Source organism: Dermacentor variabilis, chromosome 2, assembly GCF_050947875.1.
Source record: "Dermacentor variabilis isolate Ectoservices chromosome 2, ASM5094787v1, whole genome shotgun sequence".
NCBI lineage: Eukaryota > Metazoa > Arthropoda > Arachnida > Ixodida > Ixodidae > Dermacentor > Dermacentor variabilis.
The window spans coordinates 179,201,173-179,220,812 of record NC_134569.1 but is presented as its reverse complement, the minus strand read 5'-3'; the positions used below and the strand labels follow the sequence as shown (position 1 = coordinate 179,220,812).

At 47.6% G+C, this 19,640-nt stretch overlaps 1 protein-coding gene across 1 annotated transcript in view; it reads left to right on the top strand.

Moving 5' to 3' along the window:
• The window catches only part of LOC142570574 (uncharacterized), a 51,254-nt gene that overhangs the window by 12,668 nt on the left and 18,946 nt on the right, over positions 1-19,640 (top strand). The window contains exon 2 of the mRNA XM_075678946.1: positions 11,207-11,408. Within this exon, the coding sequence (XP_075535061.1) occupies positions 11,207-11,408 (202 nt within the window). The remainder of the gene's footprint in view (positions 1-11,206; positions 11,409-19,640) is intronic.

Below are 19,640 nucleotides of genomic sequence, written 5' to 3'. Positions count from 1 at the left end.
CCGAAACCTAAGCAGTCATGGAGGCATTACGGAATCGGGGTGTAGACGAGCCCTATGTAAAAAATACTGAAAGATATCTATAGCTGGTCCACAGTCACCGCAGTCCTCCATAAAGAAAGCAACAAAATCCCAATAAAGAAAGGCGTCAGGCAGGGAGATAAGTACTCTCCAATGCTATTCACAGCGTGTGTACAGGAGGTATTCAGAGACCTGGATTGGGAAGAATTGGGAATTGAGGAAAACCCCGGACCTATGACAAAGGCTCAAGAAGAGAAGTTAGATGGTGTGGCCGAGGCTGTAAAGCGTCTTGAAGCCAGCAACGCAAGTCTTCTCGAATCAATAATGAAAGTTCTAAATATGCACACAGAACTCAAAACAGACCTCGAAAGCTTAACCAAACGTGTGCAGGAACTGGAAAACAAATTAGAATCTGCTCCATCTGTTCATGCCTCAACATCTCTCGATAGTGGTTTTTCTAGCATCATTAACAAAATCGATAACCTAGAAAACCAGTCGCGTAGATCAAATGTTTTGTTTTATGGTGTTACCGATACTAACGAATCCGAAAGCTGGGAAAGTTCAGAGCGACTTGTGCATGAGTTCTGCCGTGATAAGCTTGGTGTCACTGTAAATTCCATTGCTAGGGCACACCGTGTGGGCCGTTTTTCAACTGTGAAAAAACGCCCCATTATAGCTAAGTTCTTCAACGATAAAGAACTTGAGGTTATTTTAAGTAAAGGCAGCAAGCTGAGGGACACAGGTTTCAGCATAGGACGCGACTATTCCCAAGCCGTTCGTGACAAACGCCCGCAACTTCTGCAGTTCTCTCGATCAATTAAAAAGCAAGGTGACCGTGTGCGCCTAACATTCGACAAGCTGCACATCAATAATGACACCTATGTGTGGGATGTCGCGGGTAACCGTGCTGTGCCAGTTCGTCATCCCACCACAGTATGACATGTGCCGGCTGATAAGTCATCTACAGAATCTACGTCATTCTAGCCCAATGTGTGTCATAATTTAAAGAATAATACACATTTCCTGTTCACAAACATCAGAAGTGTTCTTTCCAAAACTGTCGCACTTTCTTCGCTCATAGATTCTACGTGCGTTTCACTTCTAGTATTGACTGAAACTTGGCTGGACGATACCGTTCCGGATGATTACATTCTTTTGAGTGAATCTGAATTTTCCTTTTTCCGGTGTGACAGAATAAATAGAAAAGGAGGAGGTGTCCTTATAGCCACAAAGAAACAATTATCTGCTGTTCCCCTCGCTGTTGATACTTTCCTCGAATGTGTATTGATATGGTGCAAATTCGGAGTTACTGATGTTATTATTGGTGCTTTCTACCGGCCACCCGATATGTCTGATGGATTCTCGGGTGAATTCCATAGAATACTCAGCGACTTACATGTGCGTTTTCCTAACTCTATTTTCCTCGTATTTGGCGATTTTAATTTTCCAAGCATTGAATGGTCCACTCTCTGTGTTAATTCCAGTGATAAAGAAGCCCACACCTTTCTTCATTCCTGCTTGGATTTTTCTTTTGCTCAACTTATTACTAGTCCTACCCGTCGCTCCGCTACCACGGCTAATATCCTTGATCTTGTCCTAACAAATAACCCGGACGTTCTTTCTGATATACTACATTTAAATGGTTTATCCGATCACGAAATTATCACTGGTTGCATCACGCATCCATTTACTGAAAAGAAAACTACCATTAAGCAAATTCATTGCTACAATCGCGCGAATTTTGAGATGATTAACTCGGAACTAAACACCTTCTCTGAAAGCTTCCTGGCTCAGTATTCATCACGCTCAATCGAATCAAACTGGCTGGCATTCAAAACCACCTTGACTCACCTTGTTGATAAGTATGTGCCAATCATCACCATCCGACATCATAAAAATTCACCTTGGTTCACACATCGTCTTCGTCGTCTTAATAATAAGAAAAAACGTTTGTACCGCCTAGCAATGACCACACGTCTCCTGTCATCATGGAACAAGTACAAAAATTGTGATAAAGAGTATCAGTCCCTGCTTAAAACAACCCGTCGTAATTTCTTCACTCACGACCTGTCTACTATGTAAACCAATAATTCTCATAGATTCTGGCGCATTATCAATCCGAGTTCCTATCCTGATATAGTACTAATTAATGCTGACGGACAACCAGTCACTGAAACTGAGTGTTCGCAGCTTCTAAACGATTCATTTTCATCAGTATTCACCAATGAAGATATAACTTCTTCGCCTATATTAGAGCCATTGCCTAACATTTCCATGCCAGAAATTGTCATCAGTGATTCGGGTATTCTTGCCCTGTTGAATAACCTCAAAACTACTACTAGCTCTGATCATCTTGGTTTCAATAACAAGGTACTTAAAAACGCTTCTTTAAACATTTTTCAAGTGTTATCAGCCATGTTTTCACAATCATTATCATCTGGCATTATTCCTCATGACTGGCGAATAGCTAAAGTAATACCAATATTTAAATCAGGTGATCGCTCTGTCCCACTTAACTATCGTCCTATCTCATTAACTAGCAACATATGTAAACTTCTCGAGCACGTCATACACACACAAGTCATCAACTACCTAGAAGACCATGATATCATCTTCAAGTACCAGCACGGTTTTCGCAGGGGTTATTCATGCGACACTCAGCTCGCCGGATTTACTAACGATATATTTTCCGCATTTAACGAAGGATTCCAAGTTGACGCAGTGTTTCTTGACTTCTCTAAAGCTTTTGATCGCGTTCCTCATCACAGGCTTCTAATCAAATTAACACACTTAAACATTCACCCAAACGTTCTTGCATGGATTAAAGATTTTCTCTCCGACAGACAACAGTTTACCTGTGCTAATGGCTGTAACTCTTCTTCTGTTCCTTTAACATCTGGAGTCCCCCAGGGCAGCGTCCTCGGTCCCCTACTTTTCTTAATTTTCATTAATGATCTACCCAAATGTGTCTCATCTCGAATTCGATTATTCGCAGATGATTGTGTTATATATCGTAATATTAGTAATGACGCTGACCGACTTTCCTTACAAACTGATCTTGATGCTGTGACCGCTTGGTGCTCTTCGTGGTTAAGGTCTTTAAATACATCTAAAACCAAGCTAATGTCACTTACCAACCATTCCACTCGACTTCCTACCACCTACTTTCTCAATAATGCTAGAGTAGAACTTGCGCCAACTTACAAGTATCTTGGCCTTCATCTTCAGTCCAACTTAACTTGGCATTACCATATTAACACCGTCTTAGCATCAGCTAACCGAGCACTCGGTCTTCTTAAACGTAACCTCAAGCACGCACCTTCTCACTTAAAAAAACTTGCTTATATCACGCTGATCCGCCCAAAAATTGAATATGCTTCTGCCATATGGGATCCCGATCAAGCATACATAATCAACAACATAGAATCTTTGCAAAACCGTGCTGTTCGCTTCATCTTTTCCGATTATTCACGCTTCACCAGCGTCACATCGTTAAAACAACGTACCGAGTTGGAATCACTATCACGTCGACGCCAGTTTGCTCGCCTAACCTTATTTCATAAGCTTTATCACCATTCCACGCTTCACGAAGACTTCTTTTCACCACCCCCTGCAGTTTTCCCGCGCCGTGACCACGCTAACAAAGTAAAACGCATAATGTGCCGCTCGTCGCTCTACGCAAAATCTTTTATTCCTCGCACAATAATAGAATGGAATAACCTACCATCACACATAGCTACTGAAGTTAGCCTACCTACTTTCCAAACTTTGTTGAAAGAAAACGGTTAGTGGTAGCAGATTAGATATTACTTATGCCTATATGCACATATTAACATATGTAAAATGTTCTTGTGTTTTCATGACTAAGTGCATTTACCCCTTGTTCATATCTATATATTTTATGTTCCTTGTGTGTATGTTTATTTTATGTAGTTTTATTTCTTGTGTATATTTCATGTTTGTACCCCCCCCCCCTATGTAATACCCTCATGTGAGGGCCCTTAGGGGTAATGTAAATAAATAAATAAAAACGTTAATGGTGAATTACTTATTAACTTGCGATTCACTGATGATATTGACTTGCTTAGTAACTCAGGGGACCAATTGCAATCCATGGTCACCGACCTGGAGAGGCAAAGCAGAAGAGTGGGTCTAAAAATTAATCTGCAGAAACTAAAGTAATGTTTAACAGTCTCGGAAGAGAACAGCAATTTACAATAGGTAGCGAATCACTGGAAGTGGTAAGTGGAAGTGGCAGGTAGTAACGGCGGATCCGGATCATGAGACGGAAATAACCAGAAGAATAAGAATGGGCTGGGCTGCGTTTGGCAGGCATTCTCAGATCATGAATAGCAGGTTGCCATTATCCCTCAAGAGAAAAGTGTATAATACCTGTGTCTTACCAGTACTCACCTACGGGGCAGAAACCTGGAGGCTTACGAAAAGGGTTCTACTTAAGTTGAGGACGACGCAACGAGCTGTGGAAAGAAGAATGATGGGTGTAACGTTAAGGGATAAGAAAAGACCAGATTGGGTGAGGGAACAAACGCGAGTTAATGGCATCATAGTTGAAATCAAGAAAAAGAAATGGGCATGGGCAGGACATGTAATGAGGAGGGAAGATAATCGATGGTTATTGAGGGTTACGGACTGGTTTCCAAGGGAAGAGAAGCGTAGCAGGCGGCGGCAGAAAGTTAGGTGGGCGGATGAGATTAAGAAGTTTGCAGGGACGACATGGCCACAATTAGTGCATGACCTGGGGTTGTTGGAGAAGTATGGGAGAGGCCTTTGCCCTGCAGTGGGCGTAACCAGTCTGCTGCTGATGATAATGTTTTAGTTCACTTATTATTGTTTCGCACTTTTAATGTTAGTCGGAGAAGATATTAAATAAAAGGCACGGGATGTGTTTTTTGTTTTTTTTTTCATTGCATTTGTCTCTGGTCTGCCATTCTCAAAATTCTGAGAAATAATGTTGTCAAGACTGTAAGACATGGTATGAGCAAATTTAATGATGGAATGGTGTGGCTATATAACCAGCACACAGCCCATGTAATATAACAGGACCTGGTTTATAGCATACGTATACCTAAAGAAGAATAATGATGGGTGTAACTTTAAGGGGGGATGGATAGGAAGAGAGCAGATTGGGAGAGGGGACAAACGCGAGTTAATGACAACTTAGTTGAAATTAAGAATAAGAAATGGGGCATGGGCAGGGCATCTAATGAGGAGGGAAAATAACCGATGGTCACTAAGGGTTACGGGCTGGATTCCAAGAGAAAGAAAGTGTAGCAGGGGAAGCAGAAAGTTAGGTGGGTGGATGAGATTAAGAAATTTGCAGGGACAACATGGCCACTATTAGCACATGACCGGGGTGGTTGGAGAAGTATGGGAGAGGCATTTGCCTTGCAGTGGGCATAGCCAGTCTGATGCTGATGATGATACCTGAATATAAGCGGAACCTTGCGGTGACGCCCACGGCATAAATTCCTTTGGAATGTGAAGTAATTTTTTTGCAATTATATGCGCTTAATGAAGGGCTGCATTCGCTGAAGGAGTGATGCGTGATACTGCATCGCCGTATATCGTTTTAAGAGAATCTAAAATAGGACATATTGAACAAATAATAAACATTTATTCGCCTAAATTTGTAGGATATTTCAAGGCGCAATGTTGAAGTATGGAACGCACAAACATTATCGTTGTAAAACAGCGCTGACTCAGTAGATCTGATAAATTTTTGGATGTATTAATTTGACAACAAACATGTGAGCGTCTGGTAGGTATTATTTTGAGTGCTTGTATGACTACTCTCTGTAGTTTTACCCCTCCTGCTTGGGCCCGCATACGCCTGCAGTATTTTGTAAATAAATAAATAAATAAATAAATAAATAAATAAATAAATAAATAAATAAATAAGTGAATTCCTTGGCTGCATAAGGCGAGCTATCCTAATTCACCCAGAGTAACTATTGATCAGGAGTGAATTTCTCGATGCACTCGTTCACCAACTGTTTTGACGGCGCAGGAACCACGGCTGAACTTAAGCACAATCATGCGGAAGAGCACCCACTTGCGTCGCCATTTCTCCCTCTTGAGTGCAGCTATATTTCGCTCGCGCTTGGAGTATTCCATGGAAGAAAATATTTGTCAGCATGGAATGCCTAAACCTACAATCGAATACGAATCGCATACCAAGGACTACTTGATTCCTATTCTAAATTTTGAACGTTCGAACATCCCTAAAATACCTATCACTATTTGAGGACACTCCGCAGAAAGAAGTGCACATGGCAAAGACAGCTACGCGAGAATATTCTCCCGCGCCATCAAGAAAGCAATGCACTTAGGAGGCCTTGTATGCCTTCCGGGCTAGTGCTAATAGAGGAGGCTGAAGTAGCGTACCAATGAGTAAACGCGCTAAGCTAGGTAAATATTGCCTCATAGAACATGCCAACTAGGCGCTTACCTAATAAGAACTCGCTAGGTCGTGCGCTGCTAGGTCTGCTAAGAAACTTTCCTTGTAAAGAGTCACAGTCCGCGCACAACACGTGCACGTCCTCACCCGTTCTGGTGTCTACACGGCACGACCAGACCCGTTGTCGAGCTCAGTATAGTCATGGTACGTGGTGTGACCTTCAATATCTCAACGTGGAAAACGGCTTATGAGATGCGTGGCCTGTGCAACCGCAGCTCACATTCTGGCTCACGCTCGCCATGCGGCTGTCATTACTGGTACATTCCACTCCACCCTCATTTTCCTGCTATTTTTGGTTTGTGCTATAGCAATTCTTTGCTTTGTTTAGGTATACGCCGAAGTATTTATATTGCTTGACTCTGCATATCTGCCACACAACAATAATCGCCATCTGGCTTGCTTGCGTTTGCTTTCTTGAAAACGCCGCGCCGGCTACTTTCCTGTCGGGAATGCTATGTTATGCTGATAATGCGCATGTCGTTCGTTACTCGGTAGTACTGGACTCGCAGCGTTAAAGAAAGAAAATGCGGACGAGACAGATTACGTTTACTGTTGTGTGGCAAGATACCACCCAAAAGGTGTAATTTTGTTTTAGAGTGTAGGTATTAGCTGCTGCGGAATCGACACCACGTAATCATTCGTCTCTTCATTCAAGATCCTAATTCCAGATTTTTCTGTGCTAAAGTTAAGACCTAGATTTGTTGCCGCGTTACCAGCCATACTCTCAAGGCTCTGTATAGATCTCACATTGTCCGCTAGTAGCACTATGTGTTCCGTTTACACCGGTGCAGGGGCGTTCTGTTGCACCCTCTGCCCTTTATGCATGTAGCATAAATCACCGTGACTGTTTTCGAATCGTTGTTCTAGGCCATGAACATAAACCATGAACAACAATGGACGCAGGACATCCTTGCATCACTCCTTAGTGAATTTTCGCCACGTTATTACACTTTCCGCCTTCACATAATATTTGTAGTTGGTTGTCTCTACATATCTATCGCAGCAGTTCCACGAAACTGTCATCGAACACGGGCGTTTGGTGCCATGTGGTGTAGGGTGCGGAATTAAAATAGTATGGCACTTGGTGGCGGCACAGCAGATGGCGCCTGCAACACAGGCATGTACATAGCACCCCATTTACAGCTAAATATAGTTGTTTTCGATTGTATACTTATTTGCAGACTATAGCTACTTGTTCCCGGTATGGATATGTGTAATTTCGACATTTTCGTGCCCCGCAGAGGCGTCTACGTCAGAAAGTGTTTGCTGTGTTGCGAAAACACGGATCCGAGCTCACGAGCATCGGACCCTCCCACGCTGAATCAAGCGCGTTTTAGCCGTGGCCGAGGAAAAGGGTATCCTGGGGGTTAAGCCGACGCCGTGAGTTCGGAGCTCTATCGCCTTCGCTTCCCTCCCCCCCCCCTGCCGGAGGAGGTAACACACTTCCTTGGCCTCCTCTTCGCGTGCGAGGCACCCTCGGACTGACCCACCCAGGGAAAATAAGGTTGCCTTTTCCTGTCCCTCCCTCCAACCTTCGCCTTTCTCTCTCACTCTCAATCTTTCCTGTCTTCTCTTAACTTATTCTTGCTCCAGATCTTTCAGGCAGCAACGGTTAACCTTGTTCGAAACAACCAATTTCGGCTATACGTATTTGTTTGTAGCGGAAACATACAGTTGGTGTCCGTAGGACTTGTAATTTGTAAGTTCTGCGGCGTCCCCTTGTTGGGCTGCAGAGTGGTGGCTGGAGTTTATACTGAAATCAGTATATAAATCCATGGTTCTTTCTCTCCCCAAATCACTGATCGCCATCAGATACGAGGGCGCTCGGAACATGTGTTCCAATCTTTTGGCACCCGATCGCAGAAGTTCCCCCGATTTCATGTTATTCAGCCTGATAAACCAGAAAAGACGATGAGAATTATTTGACCTTTCTTCGTCTCAGAGTGCCTGACCGAAGCTCTTGGCTTTGGCTAGAAAGCAATGACAATTGCTAGCGGCGATCGCATTTCGGAACACAGCGATGCGAAACAACAGTCCACGCTTCCTAACCTAGTCTTATTTGAGAAAGTCCCAGTGACAATATCCTCGCACCGCACGATGAATACCACCCATGGTGTTGTTTCCGAAGATGGCCTGATGGAGCGGGTAAAAGTTGAGCTATTAGAAGGCTGGAGCGAGAAAAATGTAACCAATGTTAAACTAATTTTACTAAGGCTCGCTCGCAAAGAGATAAAAGCCTGCCATCTAATACCTTTCGCTGAAGCATTCTGCCCGACAAAATCGAGGCAGTCTATGAACATCAGGGTCAATCCATATGTGTTAAACCTTCTGCGACCCTTCAAGTGCGAGATTCGGCCAAAGTTCAGAGAACGGCCGAGGCCGGCAATACCACGCTTCTATATGTTTATAATTTATTCAGCGTCATATGTTGTGTAATTTTATGTAACCCCCTATGTAATGCCTGTAAAAGGGTCTTTAGGGTACATAAATAACAATAACATGCAGGGCTCATGAACGCTCCTCTTAATCCCGTGAAAATTCTCTCCCCTGTCTGGACTGTGGTAGTGAGCACGCCGCGTGCTCGCGGCCGTACCCATGCTGGAAAAAGCCAAAAAAGAAATTGTAACAATTAAATTTCCCGAAAATAAAGCGTTCACGGAGGCACACAGGCGCGCATCGTACGTGCCAAAAAACAGCTTTCCGAAGTGGCGCGCCAGGGGGCAGCGCCACAACGGCCACCGGCGGTTGTCCGACCCACATACAGTGAGCCGTCGGTGACGCCACCTGGTGCCATCTGCGGCTGCACGTAGTGCTGCTCCGCCATCTCGGAAGGGGCTATCGATCACCGGACTCGCGGTCATGAGCTTCTCGTCCGCCGAGACAAGGCCTCAGGGCAAGCAAATCCTTGAAAGAGCAGGTGTACAGCGCCCCGCAAGGGGCTATGAACACATCTGCAAAGCTAACGGCACAGCTAGCGCTTAAGGAGAGGCACGACTCCTTTGACCATTTCAAAAAAGATAAACCTCGCATCATGGCTACAGGAAAGGGCTCTGTGAGCTAGCTACTCTCTCTCAAACCCACAGCGCGAAAACCACCTTTAACATGCATGCAGAAATATTACACTGGAATGTCGTAACTCTCTTCCGCAATATTGATGACATGAAAAAAACCAAAGAAGTGTAATCCAAACGTGTTGTGTGTTCAAGGGACGTATTCAAAGCCGGTCCCCCCCAGAAAAAGAAACTTTCTCCGGCAATATGCCACCTTCTGCAAAGATCGTGATATTGTTAATGCCCCATTCGGTGGCGTAGCAATAATTGCGGACAAGGCTGTGGCCTGTCTGCATTTAGCCGTTCAGACGTCCCTCGGAGCAGTATCAATAGGAGCAATTCTATTAAATAAATCGGTTACTCTCTGCTACATATAAATTTCTCCGGATTAATTGCTCAGCTTCCTGTACTTTACGTTGTGATTGGCGACCTCAATTATCACAACACTCTGTGGGGAGACTCTTGGTGTGACTTGAGGGGTCCACTAATCGAAAACTTTGAAAGGACTTCGGTTACTTGCCTGTGTAATAAGAAAGAGCCAACACGTTATAACATACATTACAATTCCTTTTGTTTGATCTATTTAGCGATTGGTACTCCTACTGTTTTCCTTGAGCTGCAGTGCGGTGCCATCAACTCTCCTTTTGAAGGTGACTACTTACCTGCGACGCTAAATTTGTGAAAGCGAGAAAACTGTCCTCCGGATGTCTCTAGAAGGGAACTACCTTCAGCAGATTGGTTGTGTTTTAAAGAATCAATATAACGCGATATTTTATCAGCGATTATAACATAGACGATGCAATAGCGTATTTTACTATAGACGCTGCAGAGAAATGTATTCGTCAAACAAAGGGAAGATCATTTAAAAGTCGGCTTCCCTGGTGGAATAATGGCTGGAACCAGGCGTGAAATAAATGAAATGAAACATGGACCATTTTGCGCCGATTCGACATTGCGGAAAATATCATTGAGTCGAGTTACAGGGAACGCGGACGCAGAGATAGGCAATGAGGGCAAGCTGGGAGAGGGTTCTCCCAGGCATGAACTCCCACACGCAGAAGGCGAAAGTGTGGAATGGTCAGAAAAAACCTAATGGCCAGCAAACCGAGCCATTACCCCTCATCTGTGACCAAGGGAACAGACTGGAAGACCAGGTCGATGCTCTCGGTGAAAGCTTGGTCAGCAAACCTGTTTTGTTGTGGTCATATGACTCAGCGGGAGGGTGCGGTAGCTGCCACAGTGGAGTTAGACCGGGCTTTAACAGCGCGTGCTCGGGGAGAGAAGCGGGCCGCTGTCCGGGCGTAGCACGTGCAGATGCTTTGCTGCATGCTGGAGAAGTAAACGCTTTCCTACAGTAGACGGCGGCTCTGCCATGGCGCCGCCATCCTGGGCTCGAGACATCAAGGAACGCCGCCTCGGACGAACACCTACCATCATAACATGTTTAATTGAAGGTTATTGTGTCAACCTTGACAAACCACAGTACAGGCTAATCACCTTGGGAACGGACCCTCTCTTATTCGCGATGTTCGAAGTTTACATGCGTCTTGTTGACAGTATATTGTGCATGTTACGTTGGTTTCGGCTTCAGGACACGAGATCTGGTTACTGTTAAGTTTACGTATGATTGAGAATAATTAGAATCTTCCTCTTTTCGCAGGTCGAGGGTTCTGTGCGAACAACAAGGGGTGACTTATTGGCTTTGATGGAGAGCTATGCCGCTGGCTTCCAGCAGCGTGGCGTTGGTCCCGGGGACCGTGTGTGCACTCACCTGAAGAACAGCGTGGAAAACCTCGCTGCCATGTACGGCTGTATTTTCGCCGGGGCTGCATTGGTGCTGGCGAAGACTTCCCTCACAGAAAGTACGTAGCACATTAGCCACCAAAAATCTATCGTTAAAGCTCTAAAAATACAGTTTATAGTGTGGCGTCTTCAAATATCACAAGATTACGAGCTGTTGTCTACAAATTATTTTTGTTACGGCAAACATGTGGTGTCACAACGTTCCCTTTATTTGTGACGGTAGCAAGGGCTTTCCTCACTTTAGGTGCGTAGGTCATTAGCGAGTCGAAAAGCCTACCACTGTAGTTCATTTCTCATATCGCTTGCAAACAAAATGCCCTTGTGTTCTCTGCATATGCTGCGACATATGCTGCAGATTGCTCTTTAGCGTGAGCCCGTGAACGTTGAATCTGCTGCCTTATTCACAATAAAGTCCTTACACAAGAGCTGTTCGTAAAAGCAGTAGCTAGATAAGCGCGATGTTGGAAATATTATCACGAAGTGGCCAGCCAGTGGGCAACCACAAACACCAACAGAAAGCTAATTTTTGAATTCAGACCCCGCTGTAGATAGGTCTCTCACTTCAAGCGCAAAATGAAGCCGTCAATGGTTTTTCTTTCTACCGATATCATCTGCTTCATTTAGATAATAAAAACAGGCATCTTCTGTACACGAAATACTTCGAGAAGGCGCTATGTTCCTCACTCGAGTGTATTTAAATTCGTTTGTGGAACTGAAAATAAAGATTCTGTCTGTGGAAGAGATGGTATTTGATAATTCTCATCCTTTACTCATTGTACGAGGAAGACCAGGCACACGCAAAACATTCACTGGTACCAATTTTTGCCCGCTATAATACATTTAAAAACAGCTTTTTCCCTAGAACTGTATCTGATTTGAATGCCTTACCGTCTCATATTTCTCAGCCGAGTAATATTGCAACACAATCGGAACGTCACCTTCTTGTTTCATGAGATTTTCGTTTGGTTTTTTATGCTTTTCATTATTGCATTACTTTTGCTTGTTTGTTTTTGTTTTTATTTCTCCCCTAATATTGTATGAATGTGCTTGCTATTTCTTGTGTTGCAAAATAATTGACTCTGCCCCTACGACCAGGAAGAACATTATCTGCAGTATTTGAAATAAATAAATCATCCGTCACTGCTGCAATTCGGATTGGTAGTGCTCCTTTCTGGTCTTTTTTCCGTGCTAAAAGTGCTTTAGTTTATTTATTTATTTTATTTATTTATTTCATAATACTGTGAATCTTTCTCAGGCTGTGACAGGAGTGGAATGAACACTCCTGTCATGTTGTACTAGGCAGCACAACAGGTTTGGTGCTCTGGAACGTGAATGAAAAGACACATAGCTTACATAAACAATCGAATCAAAAGTGTGCAGAGCTTTAGAATCATTCAATACATGACTCATAATCAAGAAAGCTATGGCTACAAACAGATTCACAAAAGGGACTGCTCTTCAAAGAAATATTCAACATTCGCAACAAAAGCATGAAGTGACATGATCAATCATATTATGGTGAGGCAGTTTATTCCATAGTTCTATGGATCGCGGAAAAAATTTAAATTGAAATAAGTCACATCTAGCAGCAAATGGTCGTATGCACATGTCGTGGTTGATTCTTGTGGAGCGGTGGTGAGGTGGCTTTAGGTACACATCTTTAGTCATGCTGATACAATCATGATGTATCAGGAAAAGAAATTTCACACATGCAGTCAGTCGTCGGTATTCTAACGTCGAGATGCTAGCCCTTTTACGGAGATATGTCACGATATCGTAGCGGGAGTAACGGGAATAAATCAAACGGAGTGCTAGGCTTTGAATTCTCTCAAGTTTCATTTTGAGATAAGACTGATGCGGGTTCCAAAATATGGCGCTGTACTCAAGAATGGGTCTTACTAGAGTTTTATAGGCGTTTAGTTTTACATGCCCATTCTACTACATACAAATTCTACTTGCTTCTAGTGTTAAATGCGGATTTTATTTGACTAAGTTTGTTTTAACTGCGGAATTAGAGCTATGAGCTACCGTGCGCAATAAAACGTTTCAAACAGCAATGTTTAAATGCAGATTTCAAGAGTAATACACAGAAAAGTAAGGTATCTTGAAACAGCCTGGCTAGGTGTTGAGACCTCGGCCGTCAGCCTCTTGAAGCTGGCTAGGTGCTCCGTTACCTCCGGGAATAGAAATACTGCACCATATTTATGGTAACGAATTCTCCAGAACATCTGTTCACAGGAGGAAGAAGAAGACGCCGGAGTGTGCGGAGTAATTCAATTCGGCTGTTGTTTCTACCAATGTTGTCGTGGCGATTTTTCACGATTTAAGGGGAATATTTGAGCACGACGGCTTCTTGAAGATGCACGGACCCTGTGCACACTTTCCTGGACACTGTGAGTGTTTTTATCTACCGCCTACAGCGGTTTTACTGTCGTCACTCGGCCACCGCCTCGCTAGCCCTAACGAGGGGAGCCTCTAACCCGACGTGTCAAGCTCGGCACCTCTTCTGGCGCATTGTTCTCTCTTCCACGTCGTCGCCGCCACCGCTTGGGCTGCAATTTTCGTGCGCAGACATGGAATACCAAGTAGCTGGGGAGGACATTCCTGAGGAGAAAATCACCCCGGATCAAGGCTGGCAGACTGCCGCGTTTCGCCGCCCTGCAGCCAAACGTGAGAGCGTTAACCCTACCCCCCCATATGGCGTGTTGAAACGTGGAGGAACTGAGACCCCCGGCCGTGAAAACGTTAAAAACACCATCATCCGCGCGAGCAGGATGCGGCCATTGCCAAAAGATGACATCCGTATTATGATAAGGCCTCGTAGGGGACTTAACACAGCAAAGGTTCGCTCTGCGGTGGTTGCCGACGCCATTGCCGCCTCGGCGGGCCTCGGTCCGGGACAACAACACTCGGACACGCTTTGCCCCAACAACAAACAGAATATCTTAGTGACAAGCGCTCCGCTCAGAGAAAATGCTAACCGCTACGTGCAAGTAAAGCGAATTTGCATCCAAAGCTTCACCCACGTGATCAGCGCCTACGAATCGGCACCACAGTCCACTTGCAAGGGAGTCATCCGCGGGGTCTCCGTGCACGACGGTCCGACGGACATCGACTTGAAAATCGTCAATGAGAAAAATCCGTTGACATTGGCCGCCAAGCGCATAGGCACCACCACCGCAGTAATCGTGGCATTCGACGGTCTTCGAGTGCCCAATTTCGTGCGCTATGGCTCGGTGCTCATGCACTGCACGTTATACCGCAAACAGATCGACATATGTTACGCATGCGGTCGGCTCGGCCACCGTGCGGACGTGTGCCCAAACCCCGGGGACGTTATTTGCCGAGGCTGTGGTGCCCCAAACCCCACTCGGGAGCACCACTGTGCGCCCAAATGTAAGCTATGCGGTGGCCCCCCCTCTCACCGCCGACAAAGCCTGCAAGGAACGCTATCACATGCCATACGTGGTCCGTCGACGGCGATGGGAGAGAGCACGCTCGATGAGGAACGGCGACGACTGTACTACAATGCCCAACTCCGCCATCACTACCACCGAAGACGCCTACCCGCAACCCCCTGGAGGTACCCGGTCCGCTGACAACCGATCCCAGTCCAGGTCCAGGGGCCGATCTCGGAGCCTCTCCAGGCGGGCATCGATATCCCGGAGCCGGTCCCGGGCCCACTCCCGTGGTGCACCGCGCGGCGCATCACGGGACCGCTCCGTTTCTCGTTCCAAGTCCGGGCACGGGTCCCGTCCGGCTCCAGTTCTGGATCCCGCTCCGGGCCCTCCTGTTAACGATTGCCAAGTTCGCCGGCACCACCAACGAGCATCAAGAAAAGAGGCACCATCACCTAGACGGACGTCGTCCGGGGAAGAAGAAACGACACCACACCACAGGTAGGGTCGGGATCACTCCCAGAGCACGTTGCAGACGCTAACACATCCGAGATAGCGTTACTCAAAGGCGAAAACGCCGCTATGAAATAGACAATCCTCAAACTTAAGGCCGCGATTGCCGAACAATAGAACGACAGGAGAGCGCACGCAGCCATTATGCCCACCGCCGAAAACGCCGCCAAGCCAGTAGCCCTGTCACCACCGCCACAACCTGTTAGCACTGATAGCGCCGATGGCGAGAGCGCGCCCAAGAAACGCGCCGTCGCTCGCGCCCTACCAGAACTGAAACCCGAGTTAGAAGACATTAAAGGTAAGCTGTCGGCAATTAAAGAGAGCCTCCGCTTTCTCGGAGAGAATATGGCCCGCGTGCAGTCCACGGCCCACAGTAATCGGCTGGGGACAGTCGGACATAATCTCGAAAGCGTCGTAGCGCCCGCCGTTGCCGCTGCTAAGCCGGTCTCGCCAGAGCACCCCACGCCGAATCCACCCACACACGCGGCCCCCTTCCAACCGTCAGGCGCCCGGGCTGACCCCCACAAGCATCAAGATGGGCAGGCGAGATGAAGCGTTCTGCATCTGGCAGTGGAACTGCAGGAGTTTCACTACGCGGAAAGCCTCCCTGCAGCAATACCTGCGCAGCAACGACGCCAAGACCCACGTAATCCTACTGCAAGAAACTCTAACACACACCGCCACGTTCACCGGTTACCAGTGGTTACCAGCCCTCGCGGGAGGACGTGGTAACGCCACGCTGATCTCTAAAAAGCTCACCTGCTTCGTGCACGGCCTCGGCACGTCCGAGGTGGACAACGTCATGATGGAGATTCCCCTAAGCGACGCGTCCCGACAAAGTATGTACATCCTCAATGTGTACAGCAGCCCCAGACAAATGAGTCAACATTTCCGATGCCTCTTCCAGAGAGCCATCCGTCTTGCAGGCTCAAACCCGCTCGTGATAGCTGGCGACTTTAACACTGCGCATCGCACCTAGGGTTACGTATATGACACCCCCAAGGGCACCGGGCTATAACAGCATGTGAACGAGCTCGATCTCACCCTAGTGACAGAAAAGACGTTCCCTACCCGCATCGGCACGTCCACGCACAGAGACACCATTCCAGATCTCTGCTTTGTGAGTAACGCAGCCTATGCCCGCTGGTCCAATCTTGCGGAGGATCTTGGCAGCGACCATATCCTACTGGCCATGCACTTACCCAGCATCGCCAAGAAGCCCAAGTGGTACACGTGGGTCGACTGGGACCTTTTTTGCAAGACTCACGCCTCACGACTCCCTCCAGACACTGCCCCGAACCTCGAGACGTGGACGGCTCAGCTCAAGGCCGACATCGGTAAGGCCAGGAAAACATTCAGCACGGATATCCAACCGAGAAGATGGACAGCCACCTCGCCCACTTCCTGGAAGCCAAACAGTCTCTACTGACGCGATGGAAGAGCCAGCGTCTCAACCGGAGGCTCCGCAAACGCATTGCAGAACTCAGCCAGACCCTAATGGAACAATGCAGCACCCTATCCAAACAGCAATGGGACGAGGTGTGTAACTCGGTCGATGGGCAGATCCGCAACAGGAAGACGTGGAACCTCCTCAAAAACCTGCTCGACGACACCAACACCCGCACGAACCAGCGCCGCTCGCTAACCAAAGTCCTTCACCAGGCTAAAGGCACCGCTTCGCCGGATGACATCGTCAGGACGCTTCTGCATAAGTACCTGCCGATACCCACAAGCCCGCCGACCCTACATCCCGATTAGACAGGTACCGACAACACCCTCCTCGATGCCGAATTTTCCGTCGAAGAGATACGCCGGGCTCTCCACGAACTAAACGGCCGCTCCGCCCCCGATGGCATAACGAACAAGCTCCTGCGGAACTTTGACTACCCCTTGGTCGTGTACCTCACGGGTGCTATCGATGACATGTGGGGGCGGGGCGTGTTACCTGATGCCTGGAAACTCGCCCAGACAATCCTCATTCCGAAGCCGGGCAAGGCACCTGGCGTCGATAACCTCCGCCCCATCTCGCTCACGTCGTTCCTGGGTAAGGTGGCCGAGCATGTCGCACTCAACAGAGTTGGCCGGTATCTCGAAGACCAGGACTTTTTTACACACCACATGATCGCCTTCCGACCCGGGCTCTCGATGCAGGATACGACGCTTCTCCTGAAACACCAGATCATAGACGCCGGGGCTACTTGGGGCACCCGCGCCATACTCGGCCTTGACCTGGAGAAGGCTTTCGATAACATCCACCACTCGGCAATACTTAAGGCGATCGCGGCCTTATTGCTCGGGTGCCGGTTGTACGAGTTCGTCAGCTTATTCCTAACCCGTCGCAAGGCCATGCTCCGTGCCGGAGAGCTCTCGTCGGAAGAAGTCGAGCTGGGACAGCGTGGTACCCCCAGGGCTCCGTCCTCTCGCCGACGCTGTTCAACCTGGTGATGACTGGGCTCTGCGAACGCCTCTCAAAGATACAAGGCCTCAACCATACGGTATACGCGGAAGACATCGCCATCTGGTGCTCCGCGGGGTCGGACGGCTTTATCGAAACTGCTCTGCAGGAGGCAGTCTAAGCTGCCGAATCCTACATCGACCACACGGGCCTCAAGTTCTCATCCGCCAAATCGGAGCTGCTGTTGTACAACCGAAAACGACAAGGCAAAAAGCCTAAGGGATGGAAACCATCGACCGAGCGCAACATCACCGTCCGCACGAGAGACGGTCACCCAATCCTTAGGGTTGACTCCGTCCGACTACTGGGAATGATTATTGAGGCGGGCGGATCAAACATCGAAACGGTCCACACGCTGATGACAAAGGCGGGCAACGCAATACGACTGGTACGCAGGGTGACCAACCGTCCCCACGGCCTCAAAGAAGACAATCTGCTGCGTCTCCTACACGCGTTCGTCCTATGTCACTTTACCTACGTCGCAGCAATGCATAAGTGGAAACAATCGGAGCGTGACAAGCTCAATACACTCACCCGAAAGGTAGTGAAGGGGGCCCTTGGGCTCCTGATCACGACGCCGACGTATCGACTCCTCGAGCTCGGGGCGCACAATACCCTCGAAGAGATCGCTGAGGCTCAGGAGAGAGCGCAGATGATACGACTGACGATGATGAAGACCGGCGATCACATCTTGCGCGAGCTCGGGTAATTCCCACCGAACACTCAAGAGCCATAGGAGTTTACGCCGGTTCGCCGCGAGCTCCGCGACCTGACCACGATCGCACCTATTCCGCGAAACGTCCATCCGGAACAGAATTGAGGCAGGCGACTAGCCCGGGCCACCGCATTCCCGCGCCCGCCTACCGATACAACCGAGCCTTCGCCGCAGTAGCGGTCTCGTCTTCGCAACGGACTTTAAACGCCGCCACGGTACGCCCACGTGACCCCGAGGTGGCGGAGCAAGTGGCTATTGGCGGCGAGGAGTTACGGAGTCGCCATCTATCGGAAGCGCCTCGCTGGCGTAGTATGAGGGATCACGTGGCGCGCTCCTCATGGGTTTTGCTGTCAGCGCTCACTGAAAACATCACGCGCGAGCTCTCCCGGACATTTCTGTAAGTACTTTCGAAACGAGAGAAGTTTCTTACTGTCTAAATAATAATATTGGGCAAACTGAAAGCACACAATCGTTTACAGACGCTATCTCTTTACCGAATACGTACAGTGAACGCCACTGCGCGCAGTCGCCGCGATGGAGTCTCCCGAACCGGCTTCTTACGTGAAAGGCAGGTAAATGCTGAGAGCAAACTATCTGAAATATGCTCTTATAGTGTTTGTATAACTAAATGGAGCGTAATAGAATGAAGCCTCAATGCAGCGATCGCGCAGATTCGCAGCGACCGACTGCGCGTCTGCATGCTTGTCCGCGCACTCTTTCGCTTTCTCCGCGCGCGCGTTTTCGCACCGTGCCATGAGCTTTAGGCCGCAGAATATGAGCATTTGACAGTATACAAGCAACCATTGTTGCGTGGGCGCTATCAGAGCTGTTCAAAAATAATTTCATTGTAGAGACTTCGACGCCTACGGGGACTGTGATGTGCCGTCGCGACGATTCAATCTTCTTTTTCTACTAAATTCTTTGACCTTTCAATACTATTTCTCGAGTTGCGTCGCACTGTATGTTTATCGGTGTTCTCAGCGTGCAATTCCCCGCTGCACCTTTTTTGTAATCCAGTGCATTAATTCATAACACAAACATGACCATATGCCATGCTTTCTTTAAGTGTGCTTCTTACCGCTGCCTTTCCACTCCACTGAACTTGCCAGTATCTATAGCATCGACAAATTCATAGACCAAACCGTCATGACATTAGTCGGGCAGCGGACTCGGGCGAGCATCTCAGTGCGCGTTTTCAGAACATCGCAGA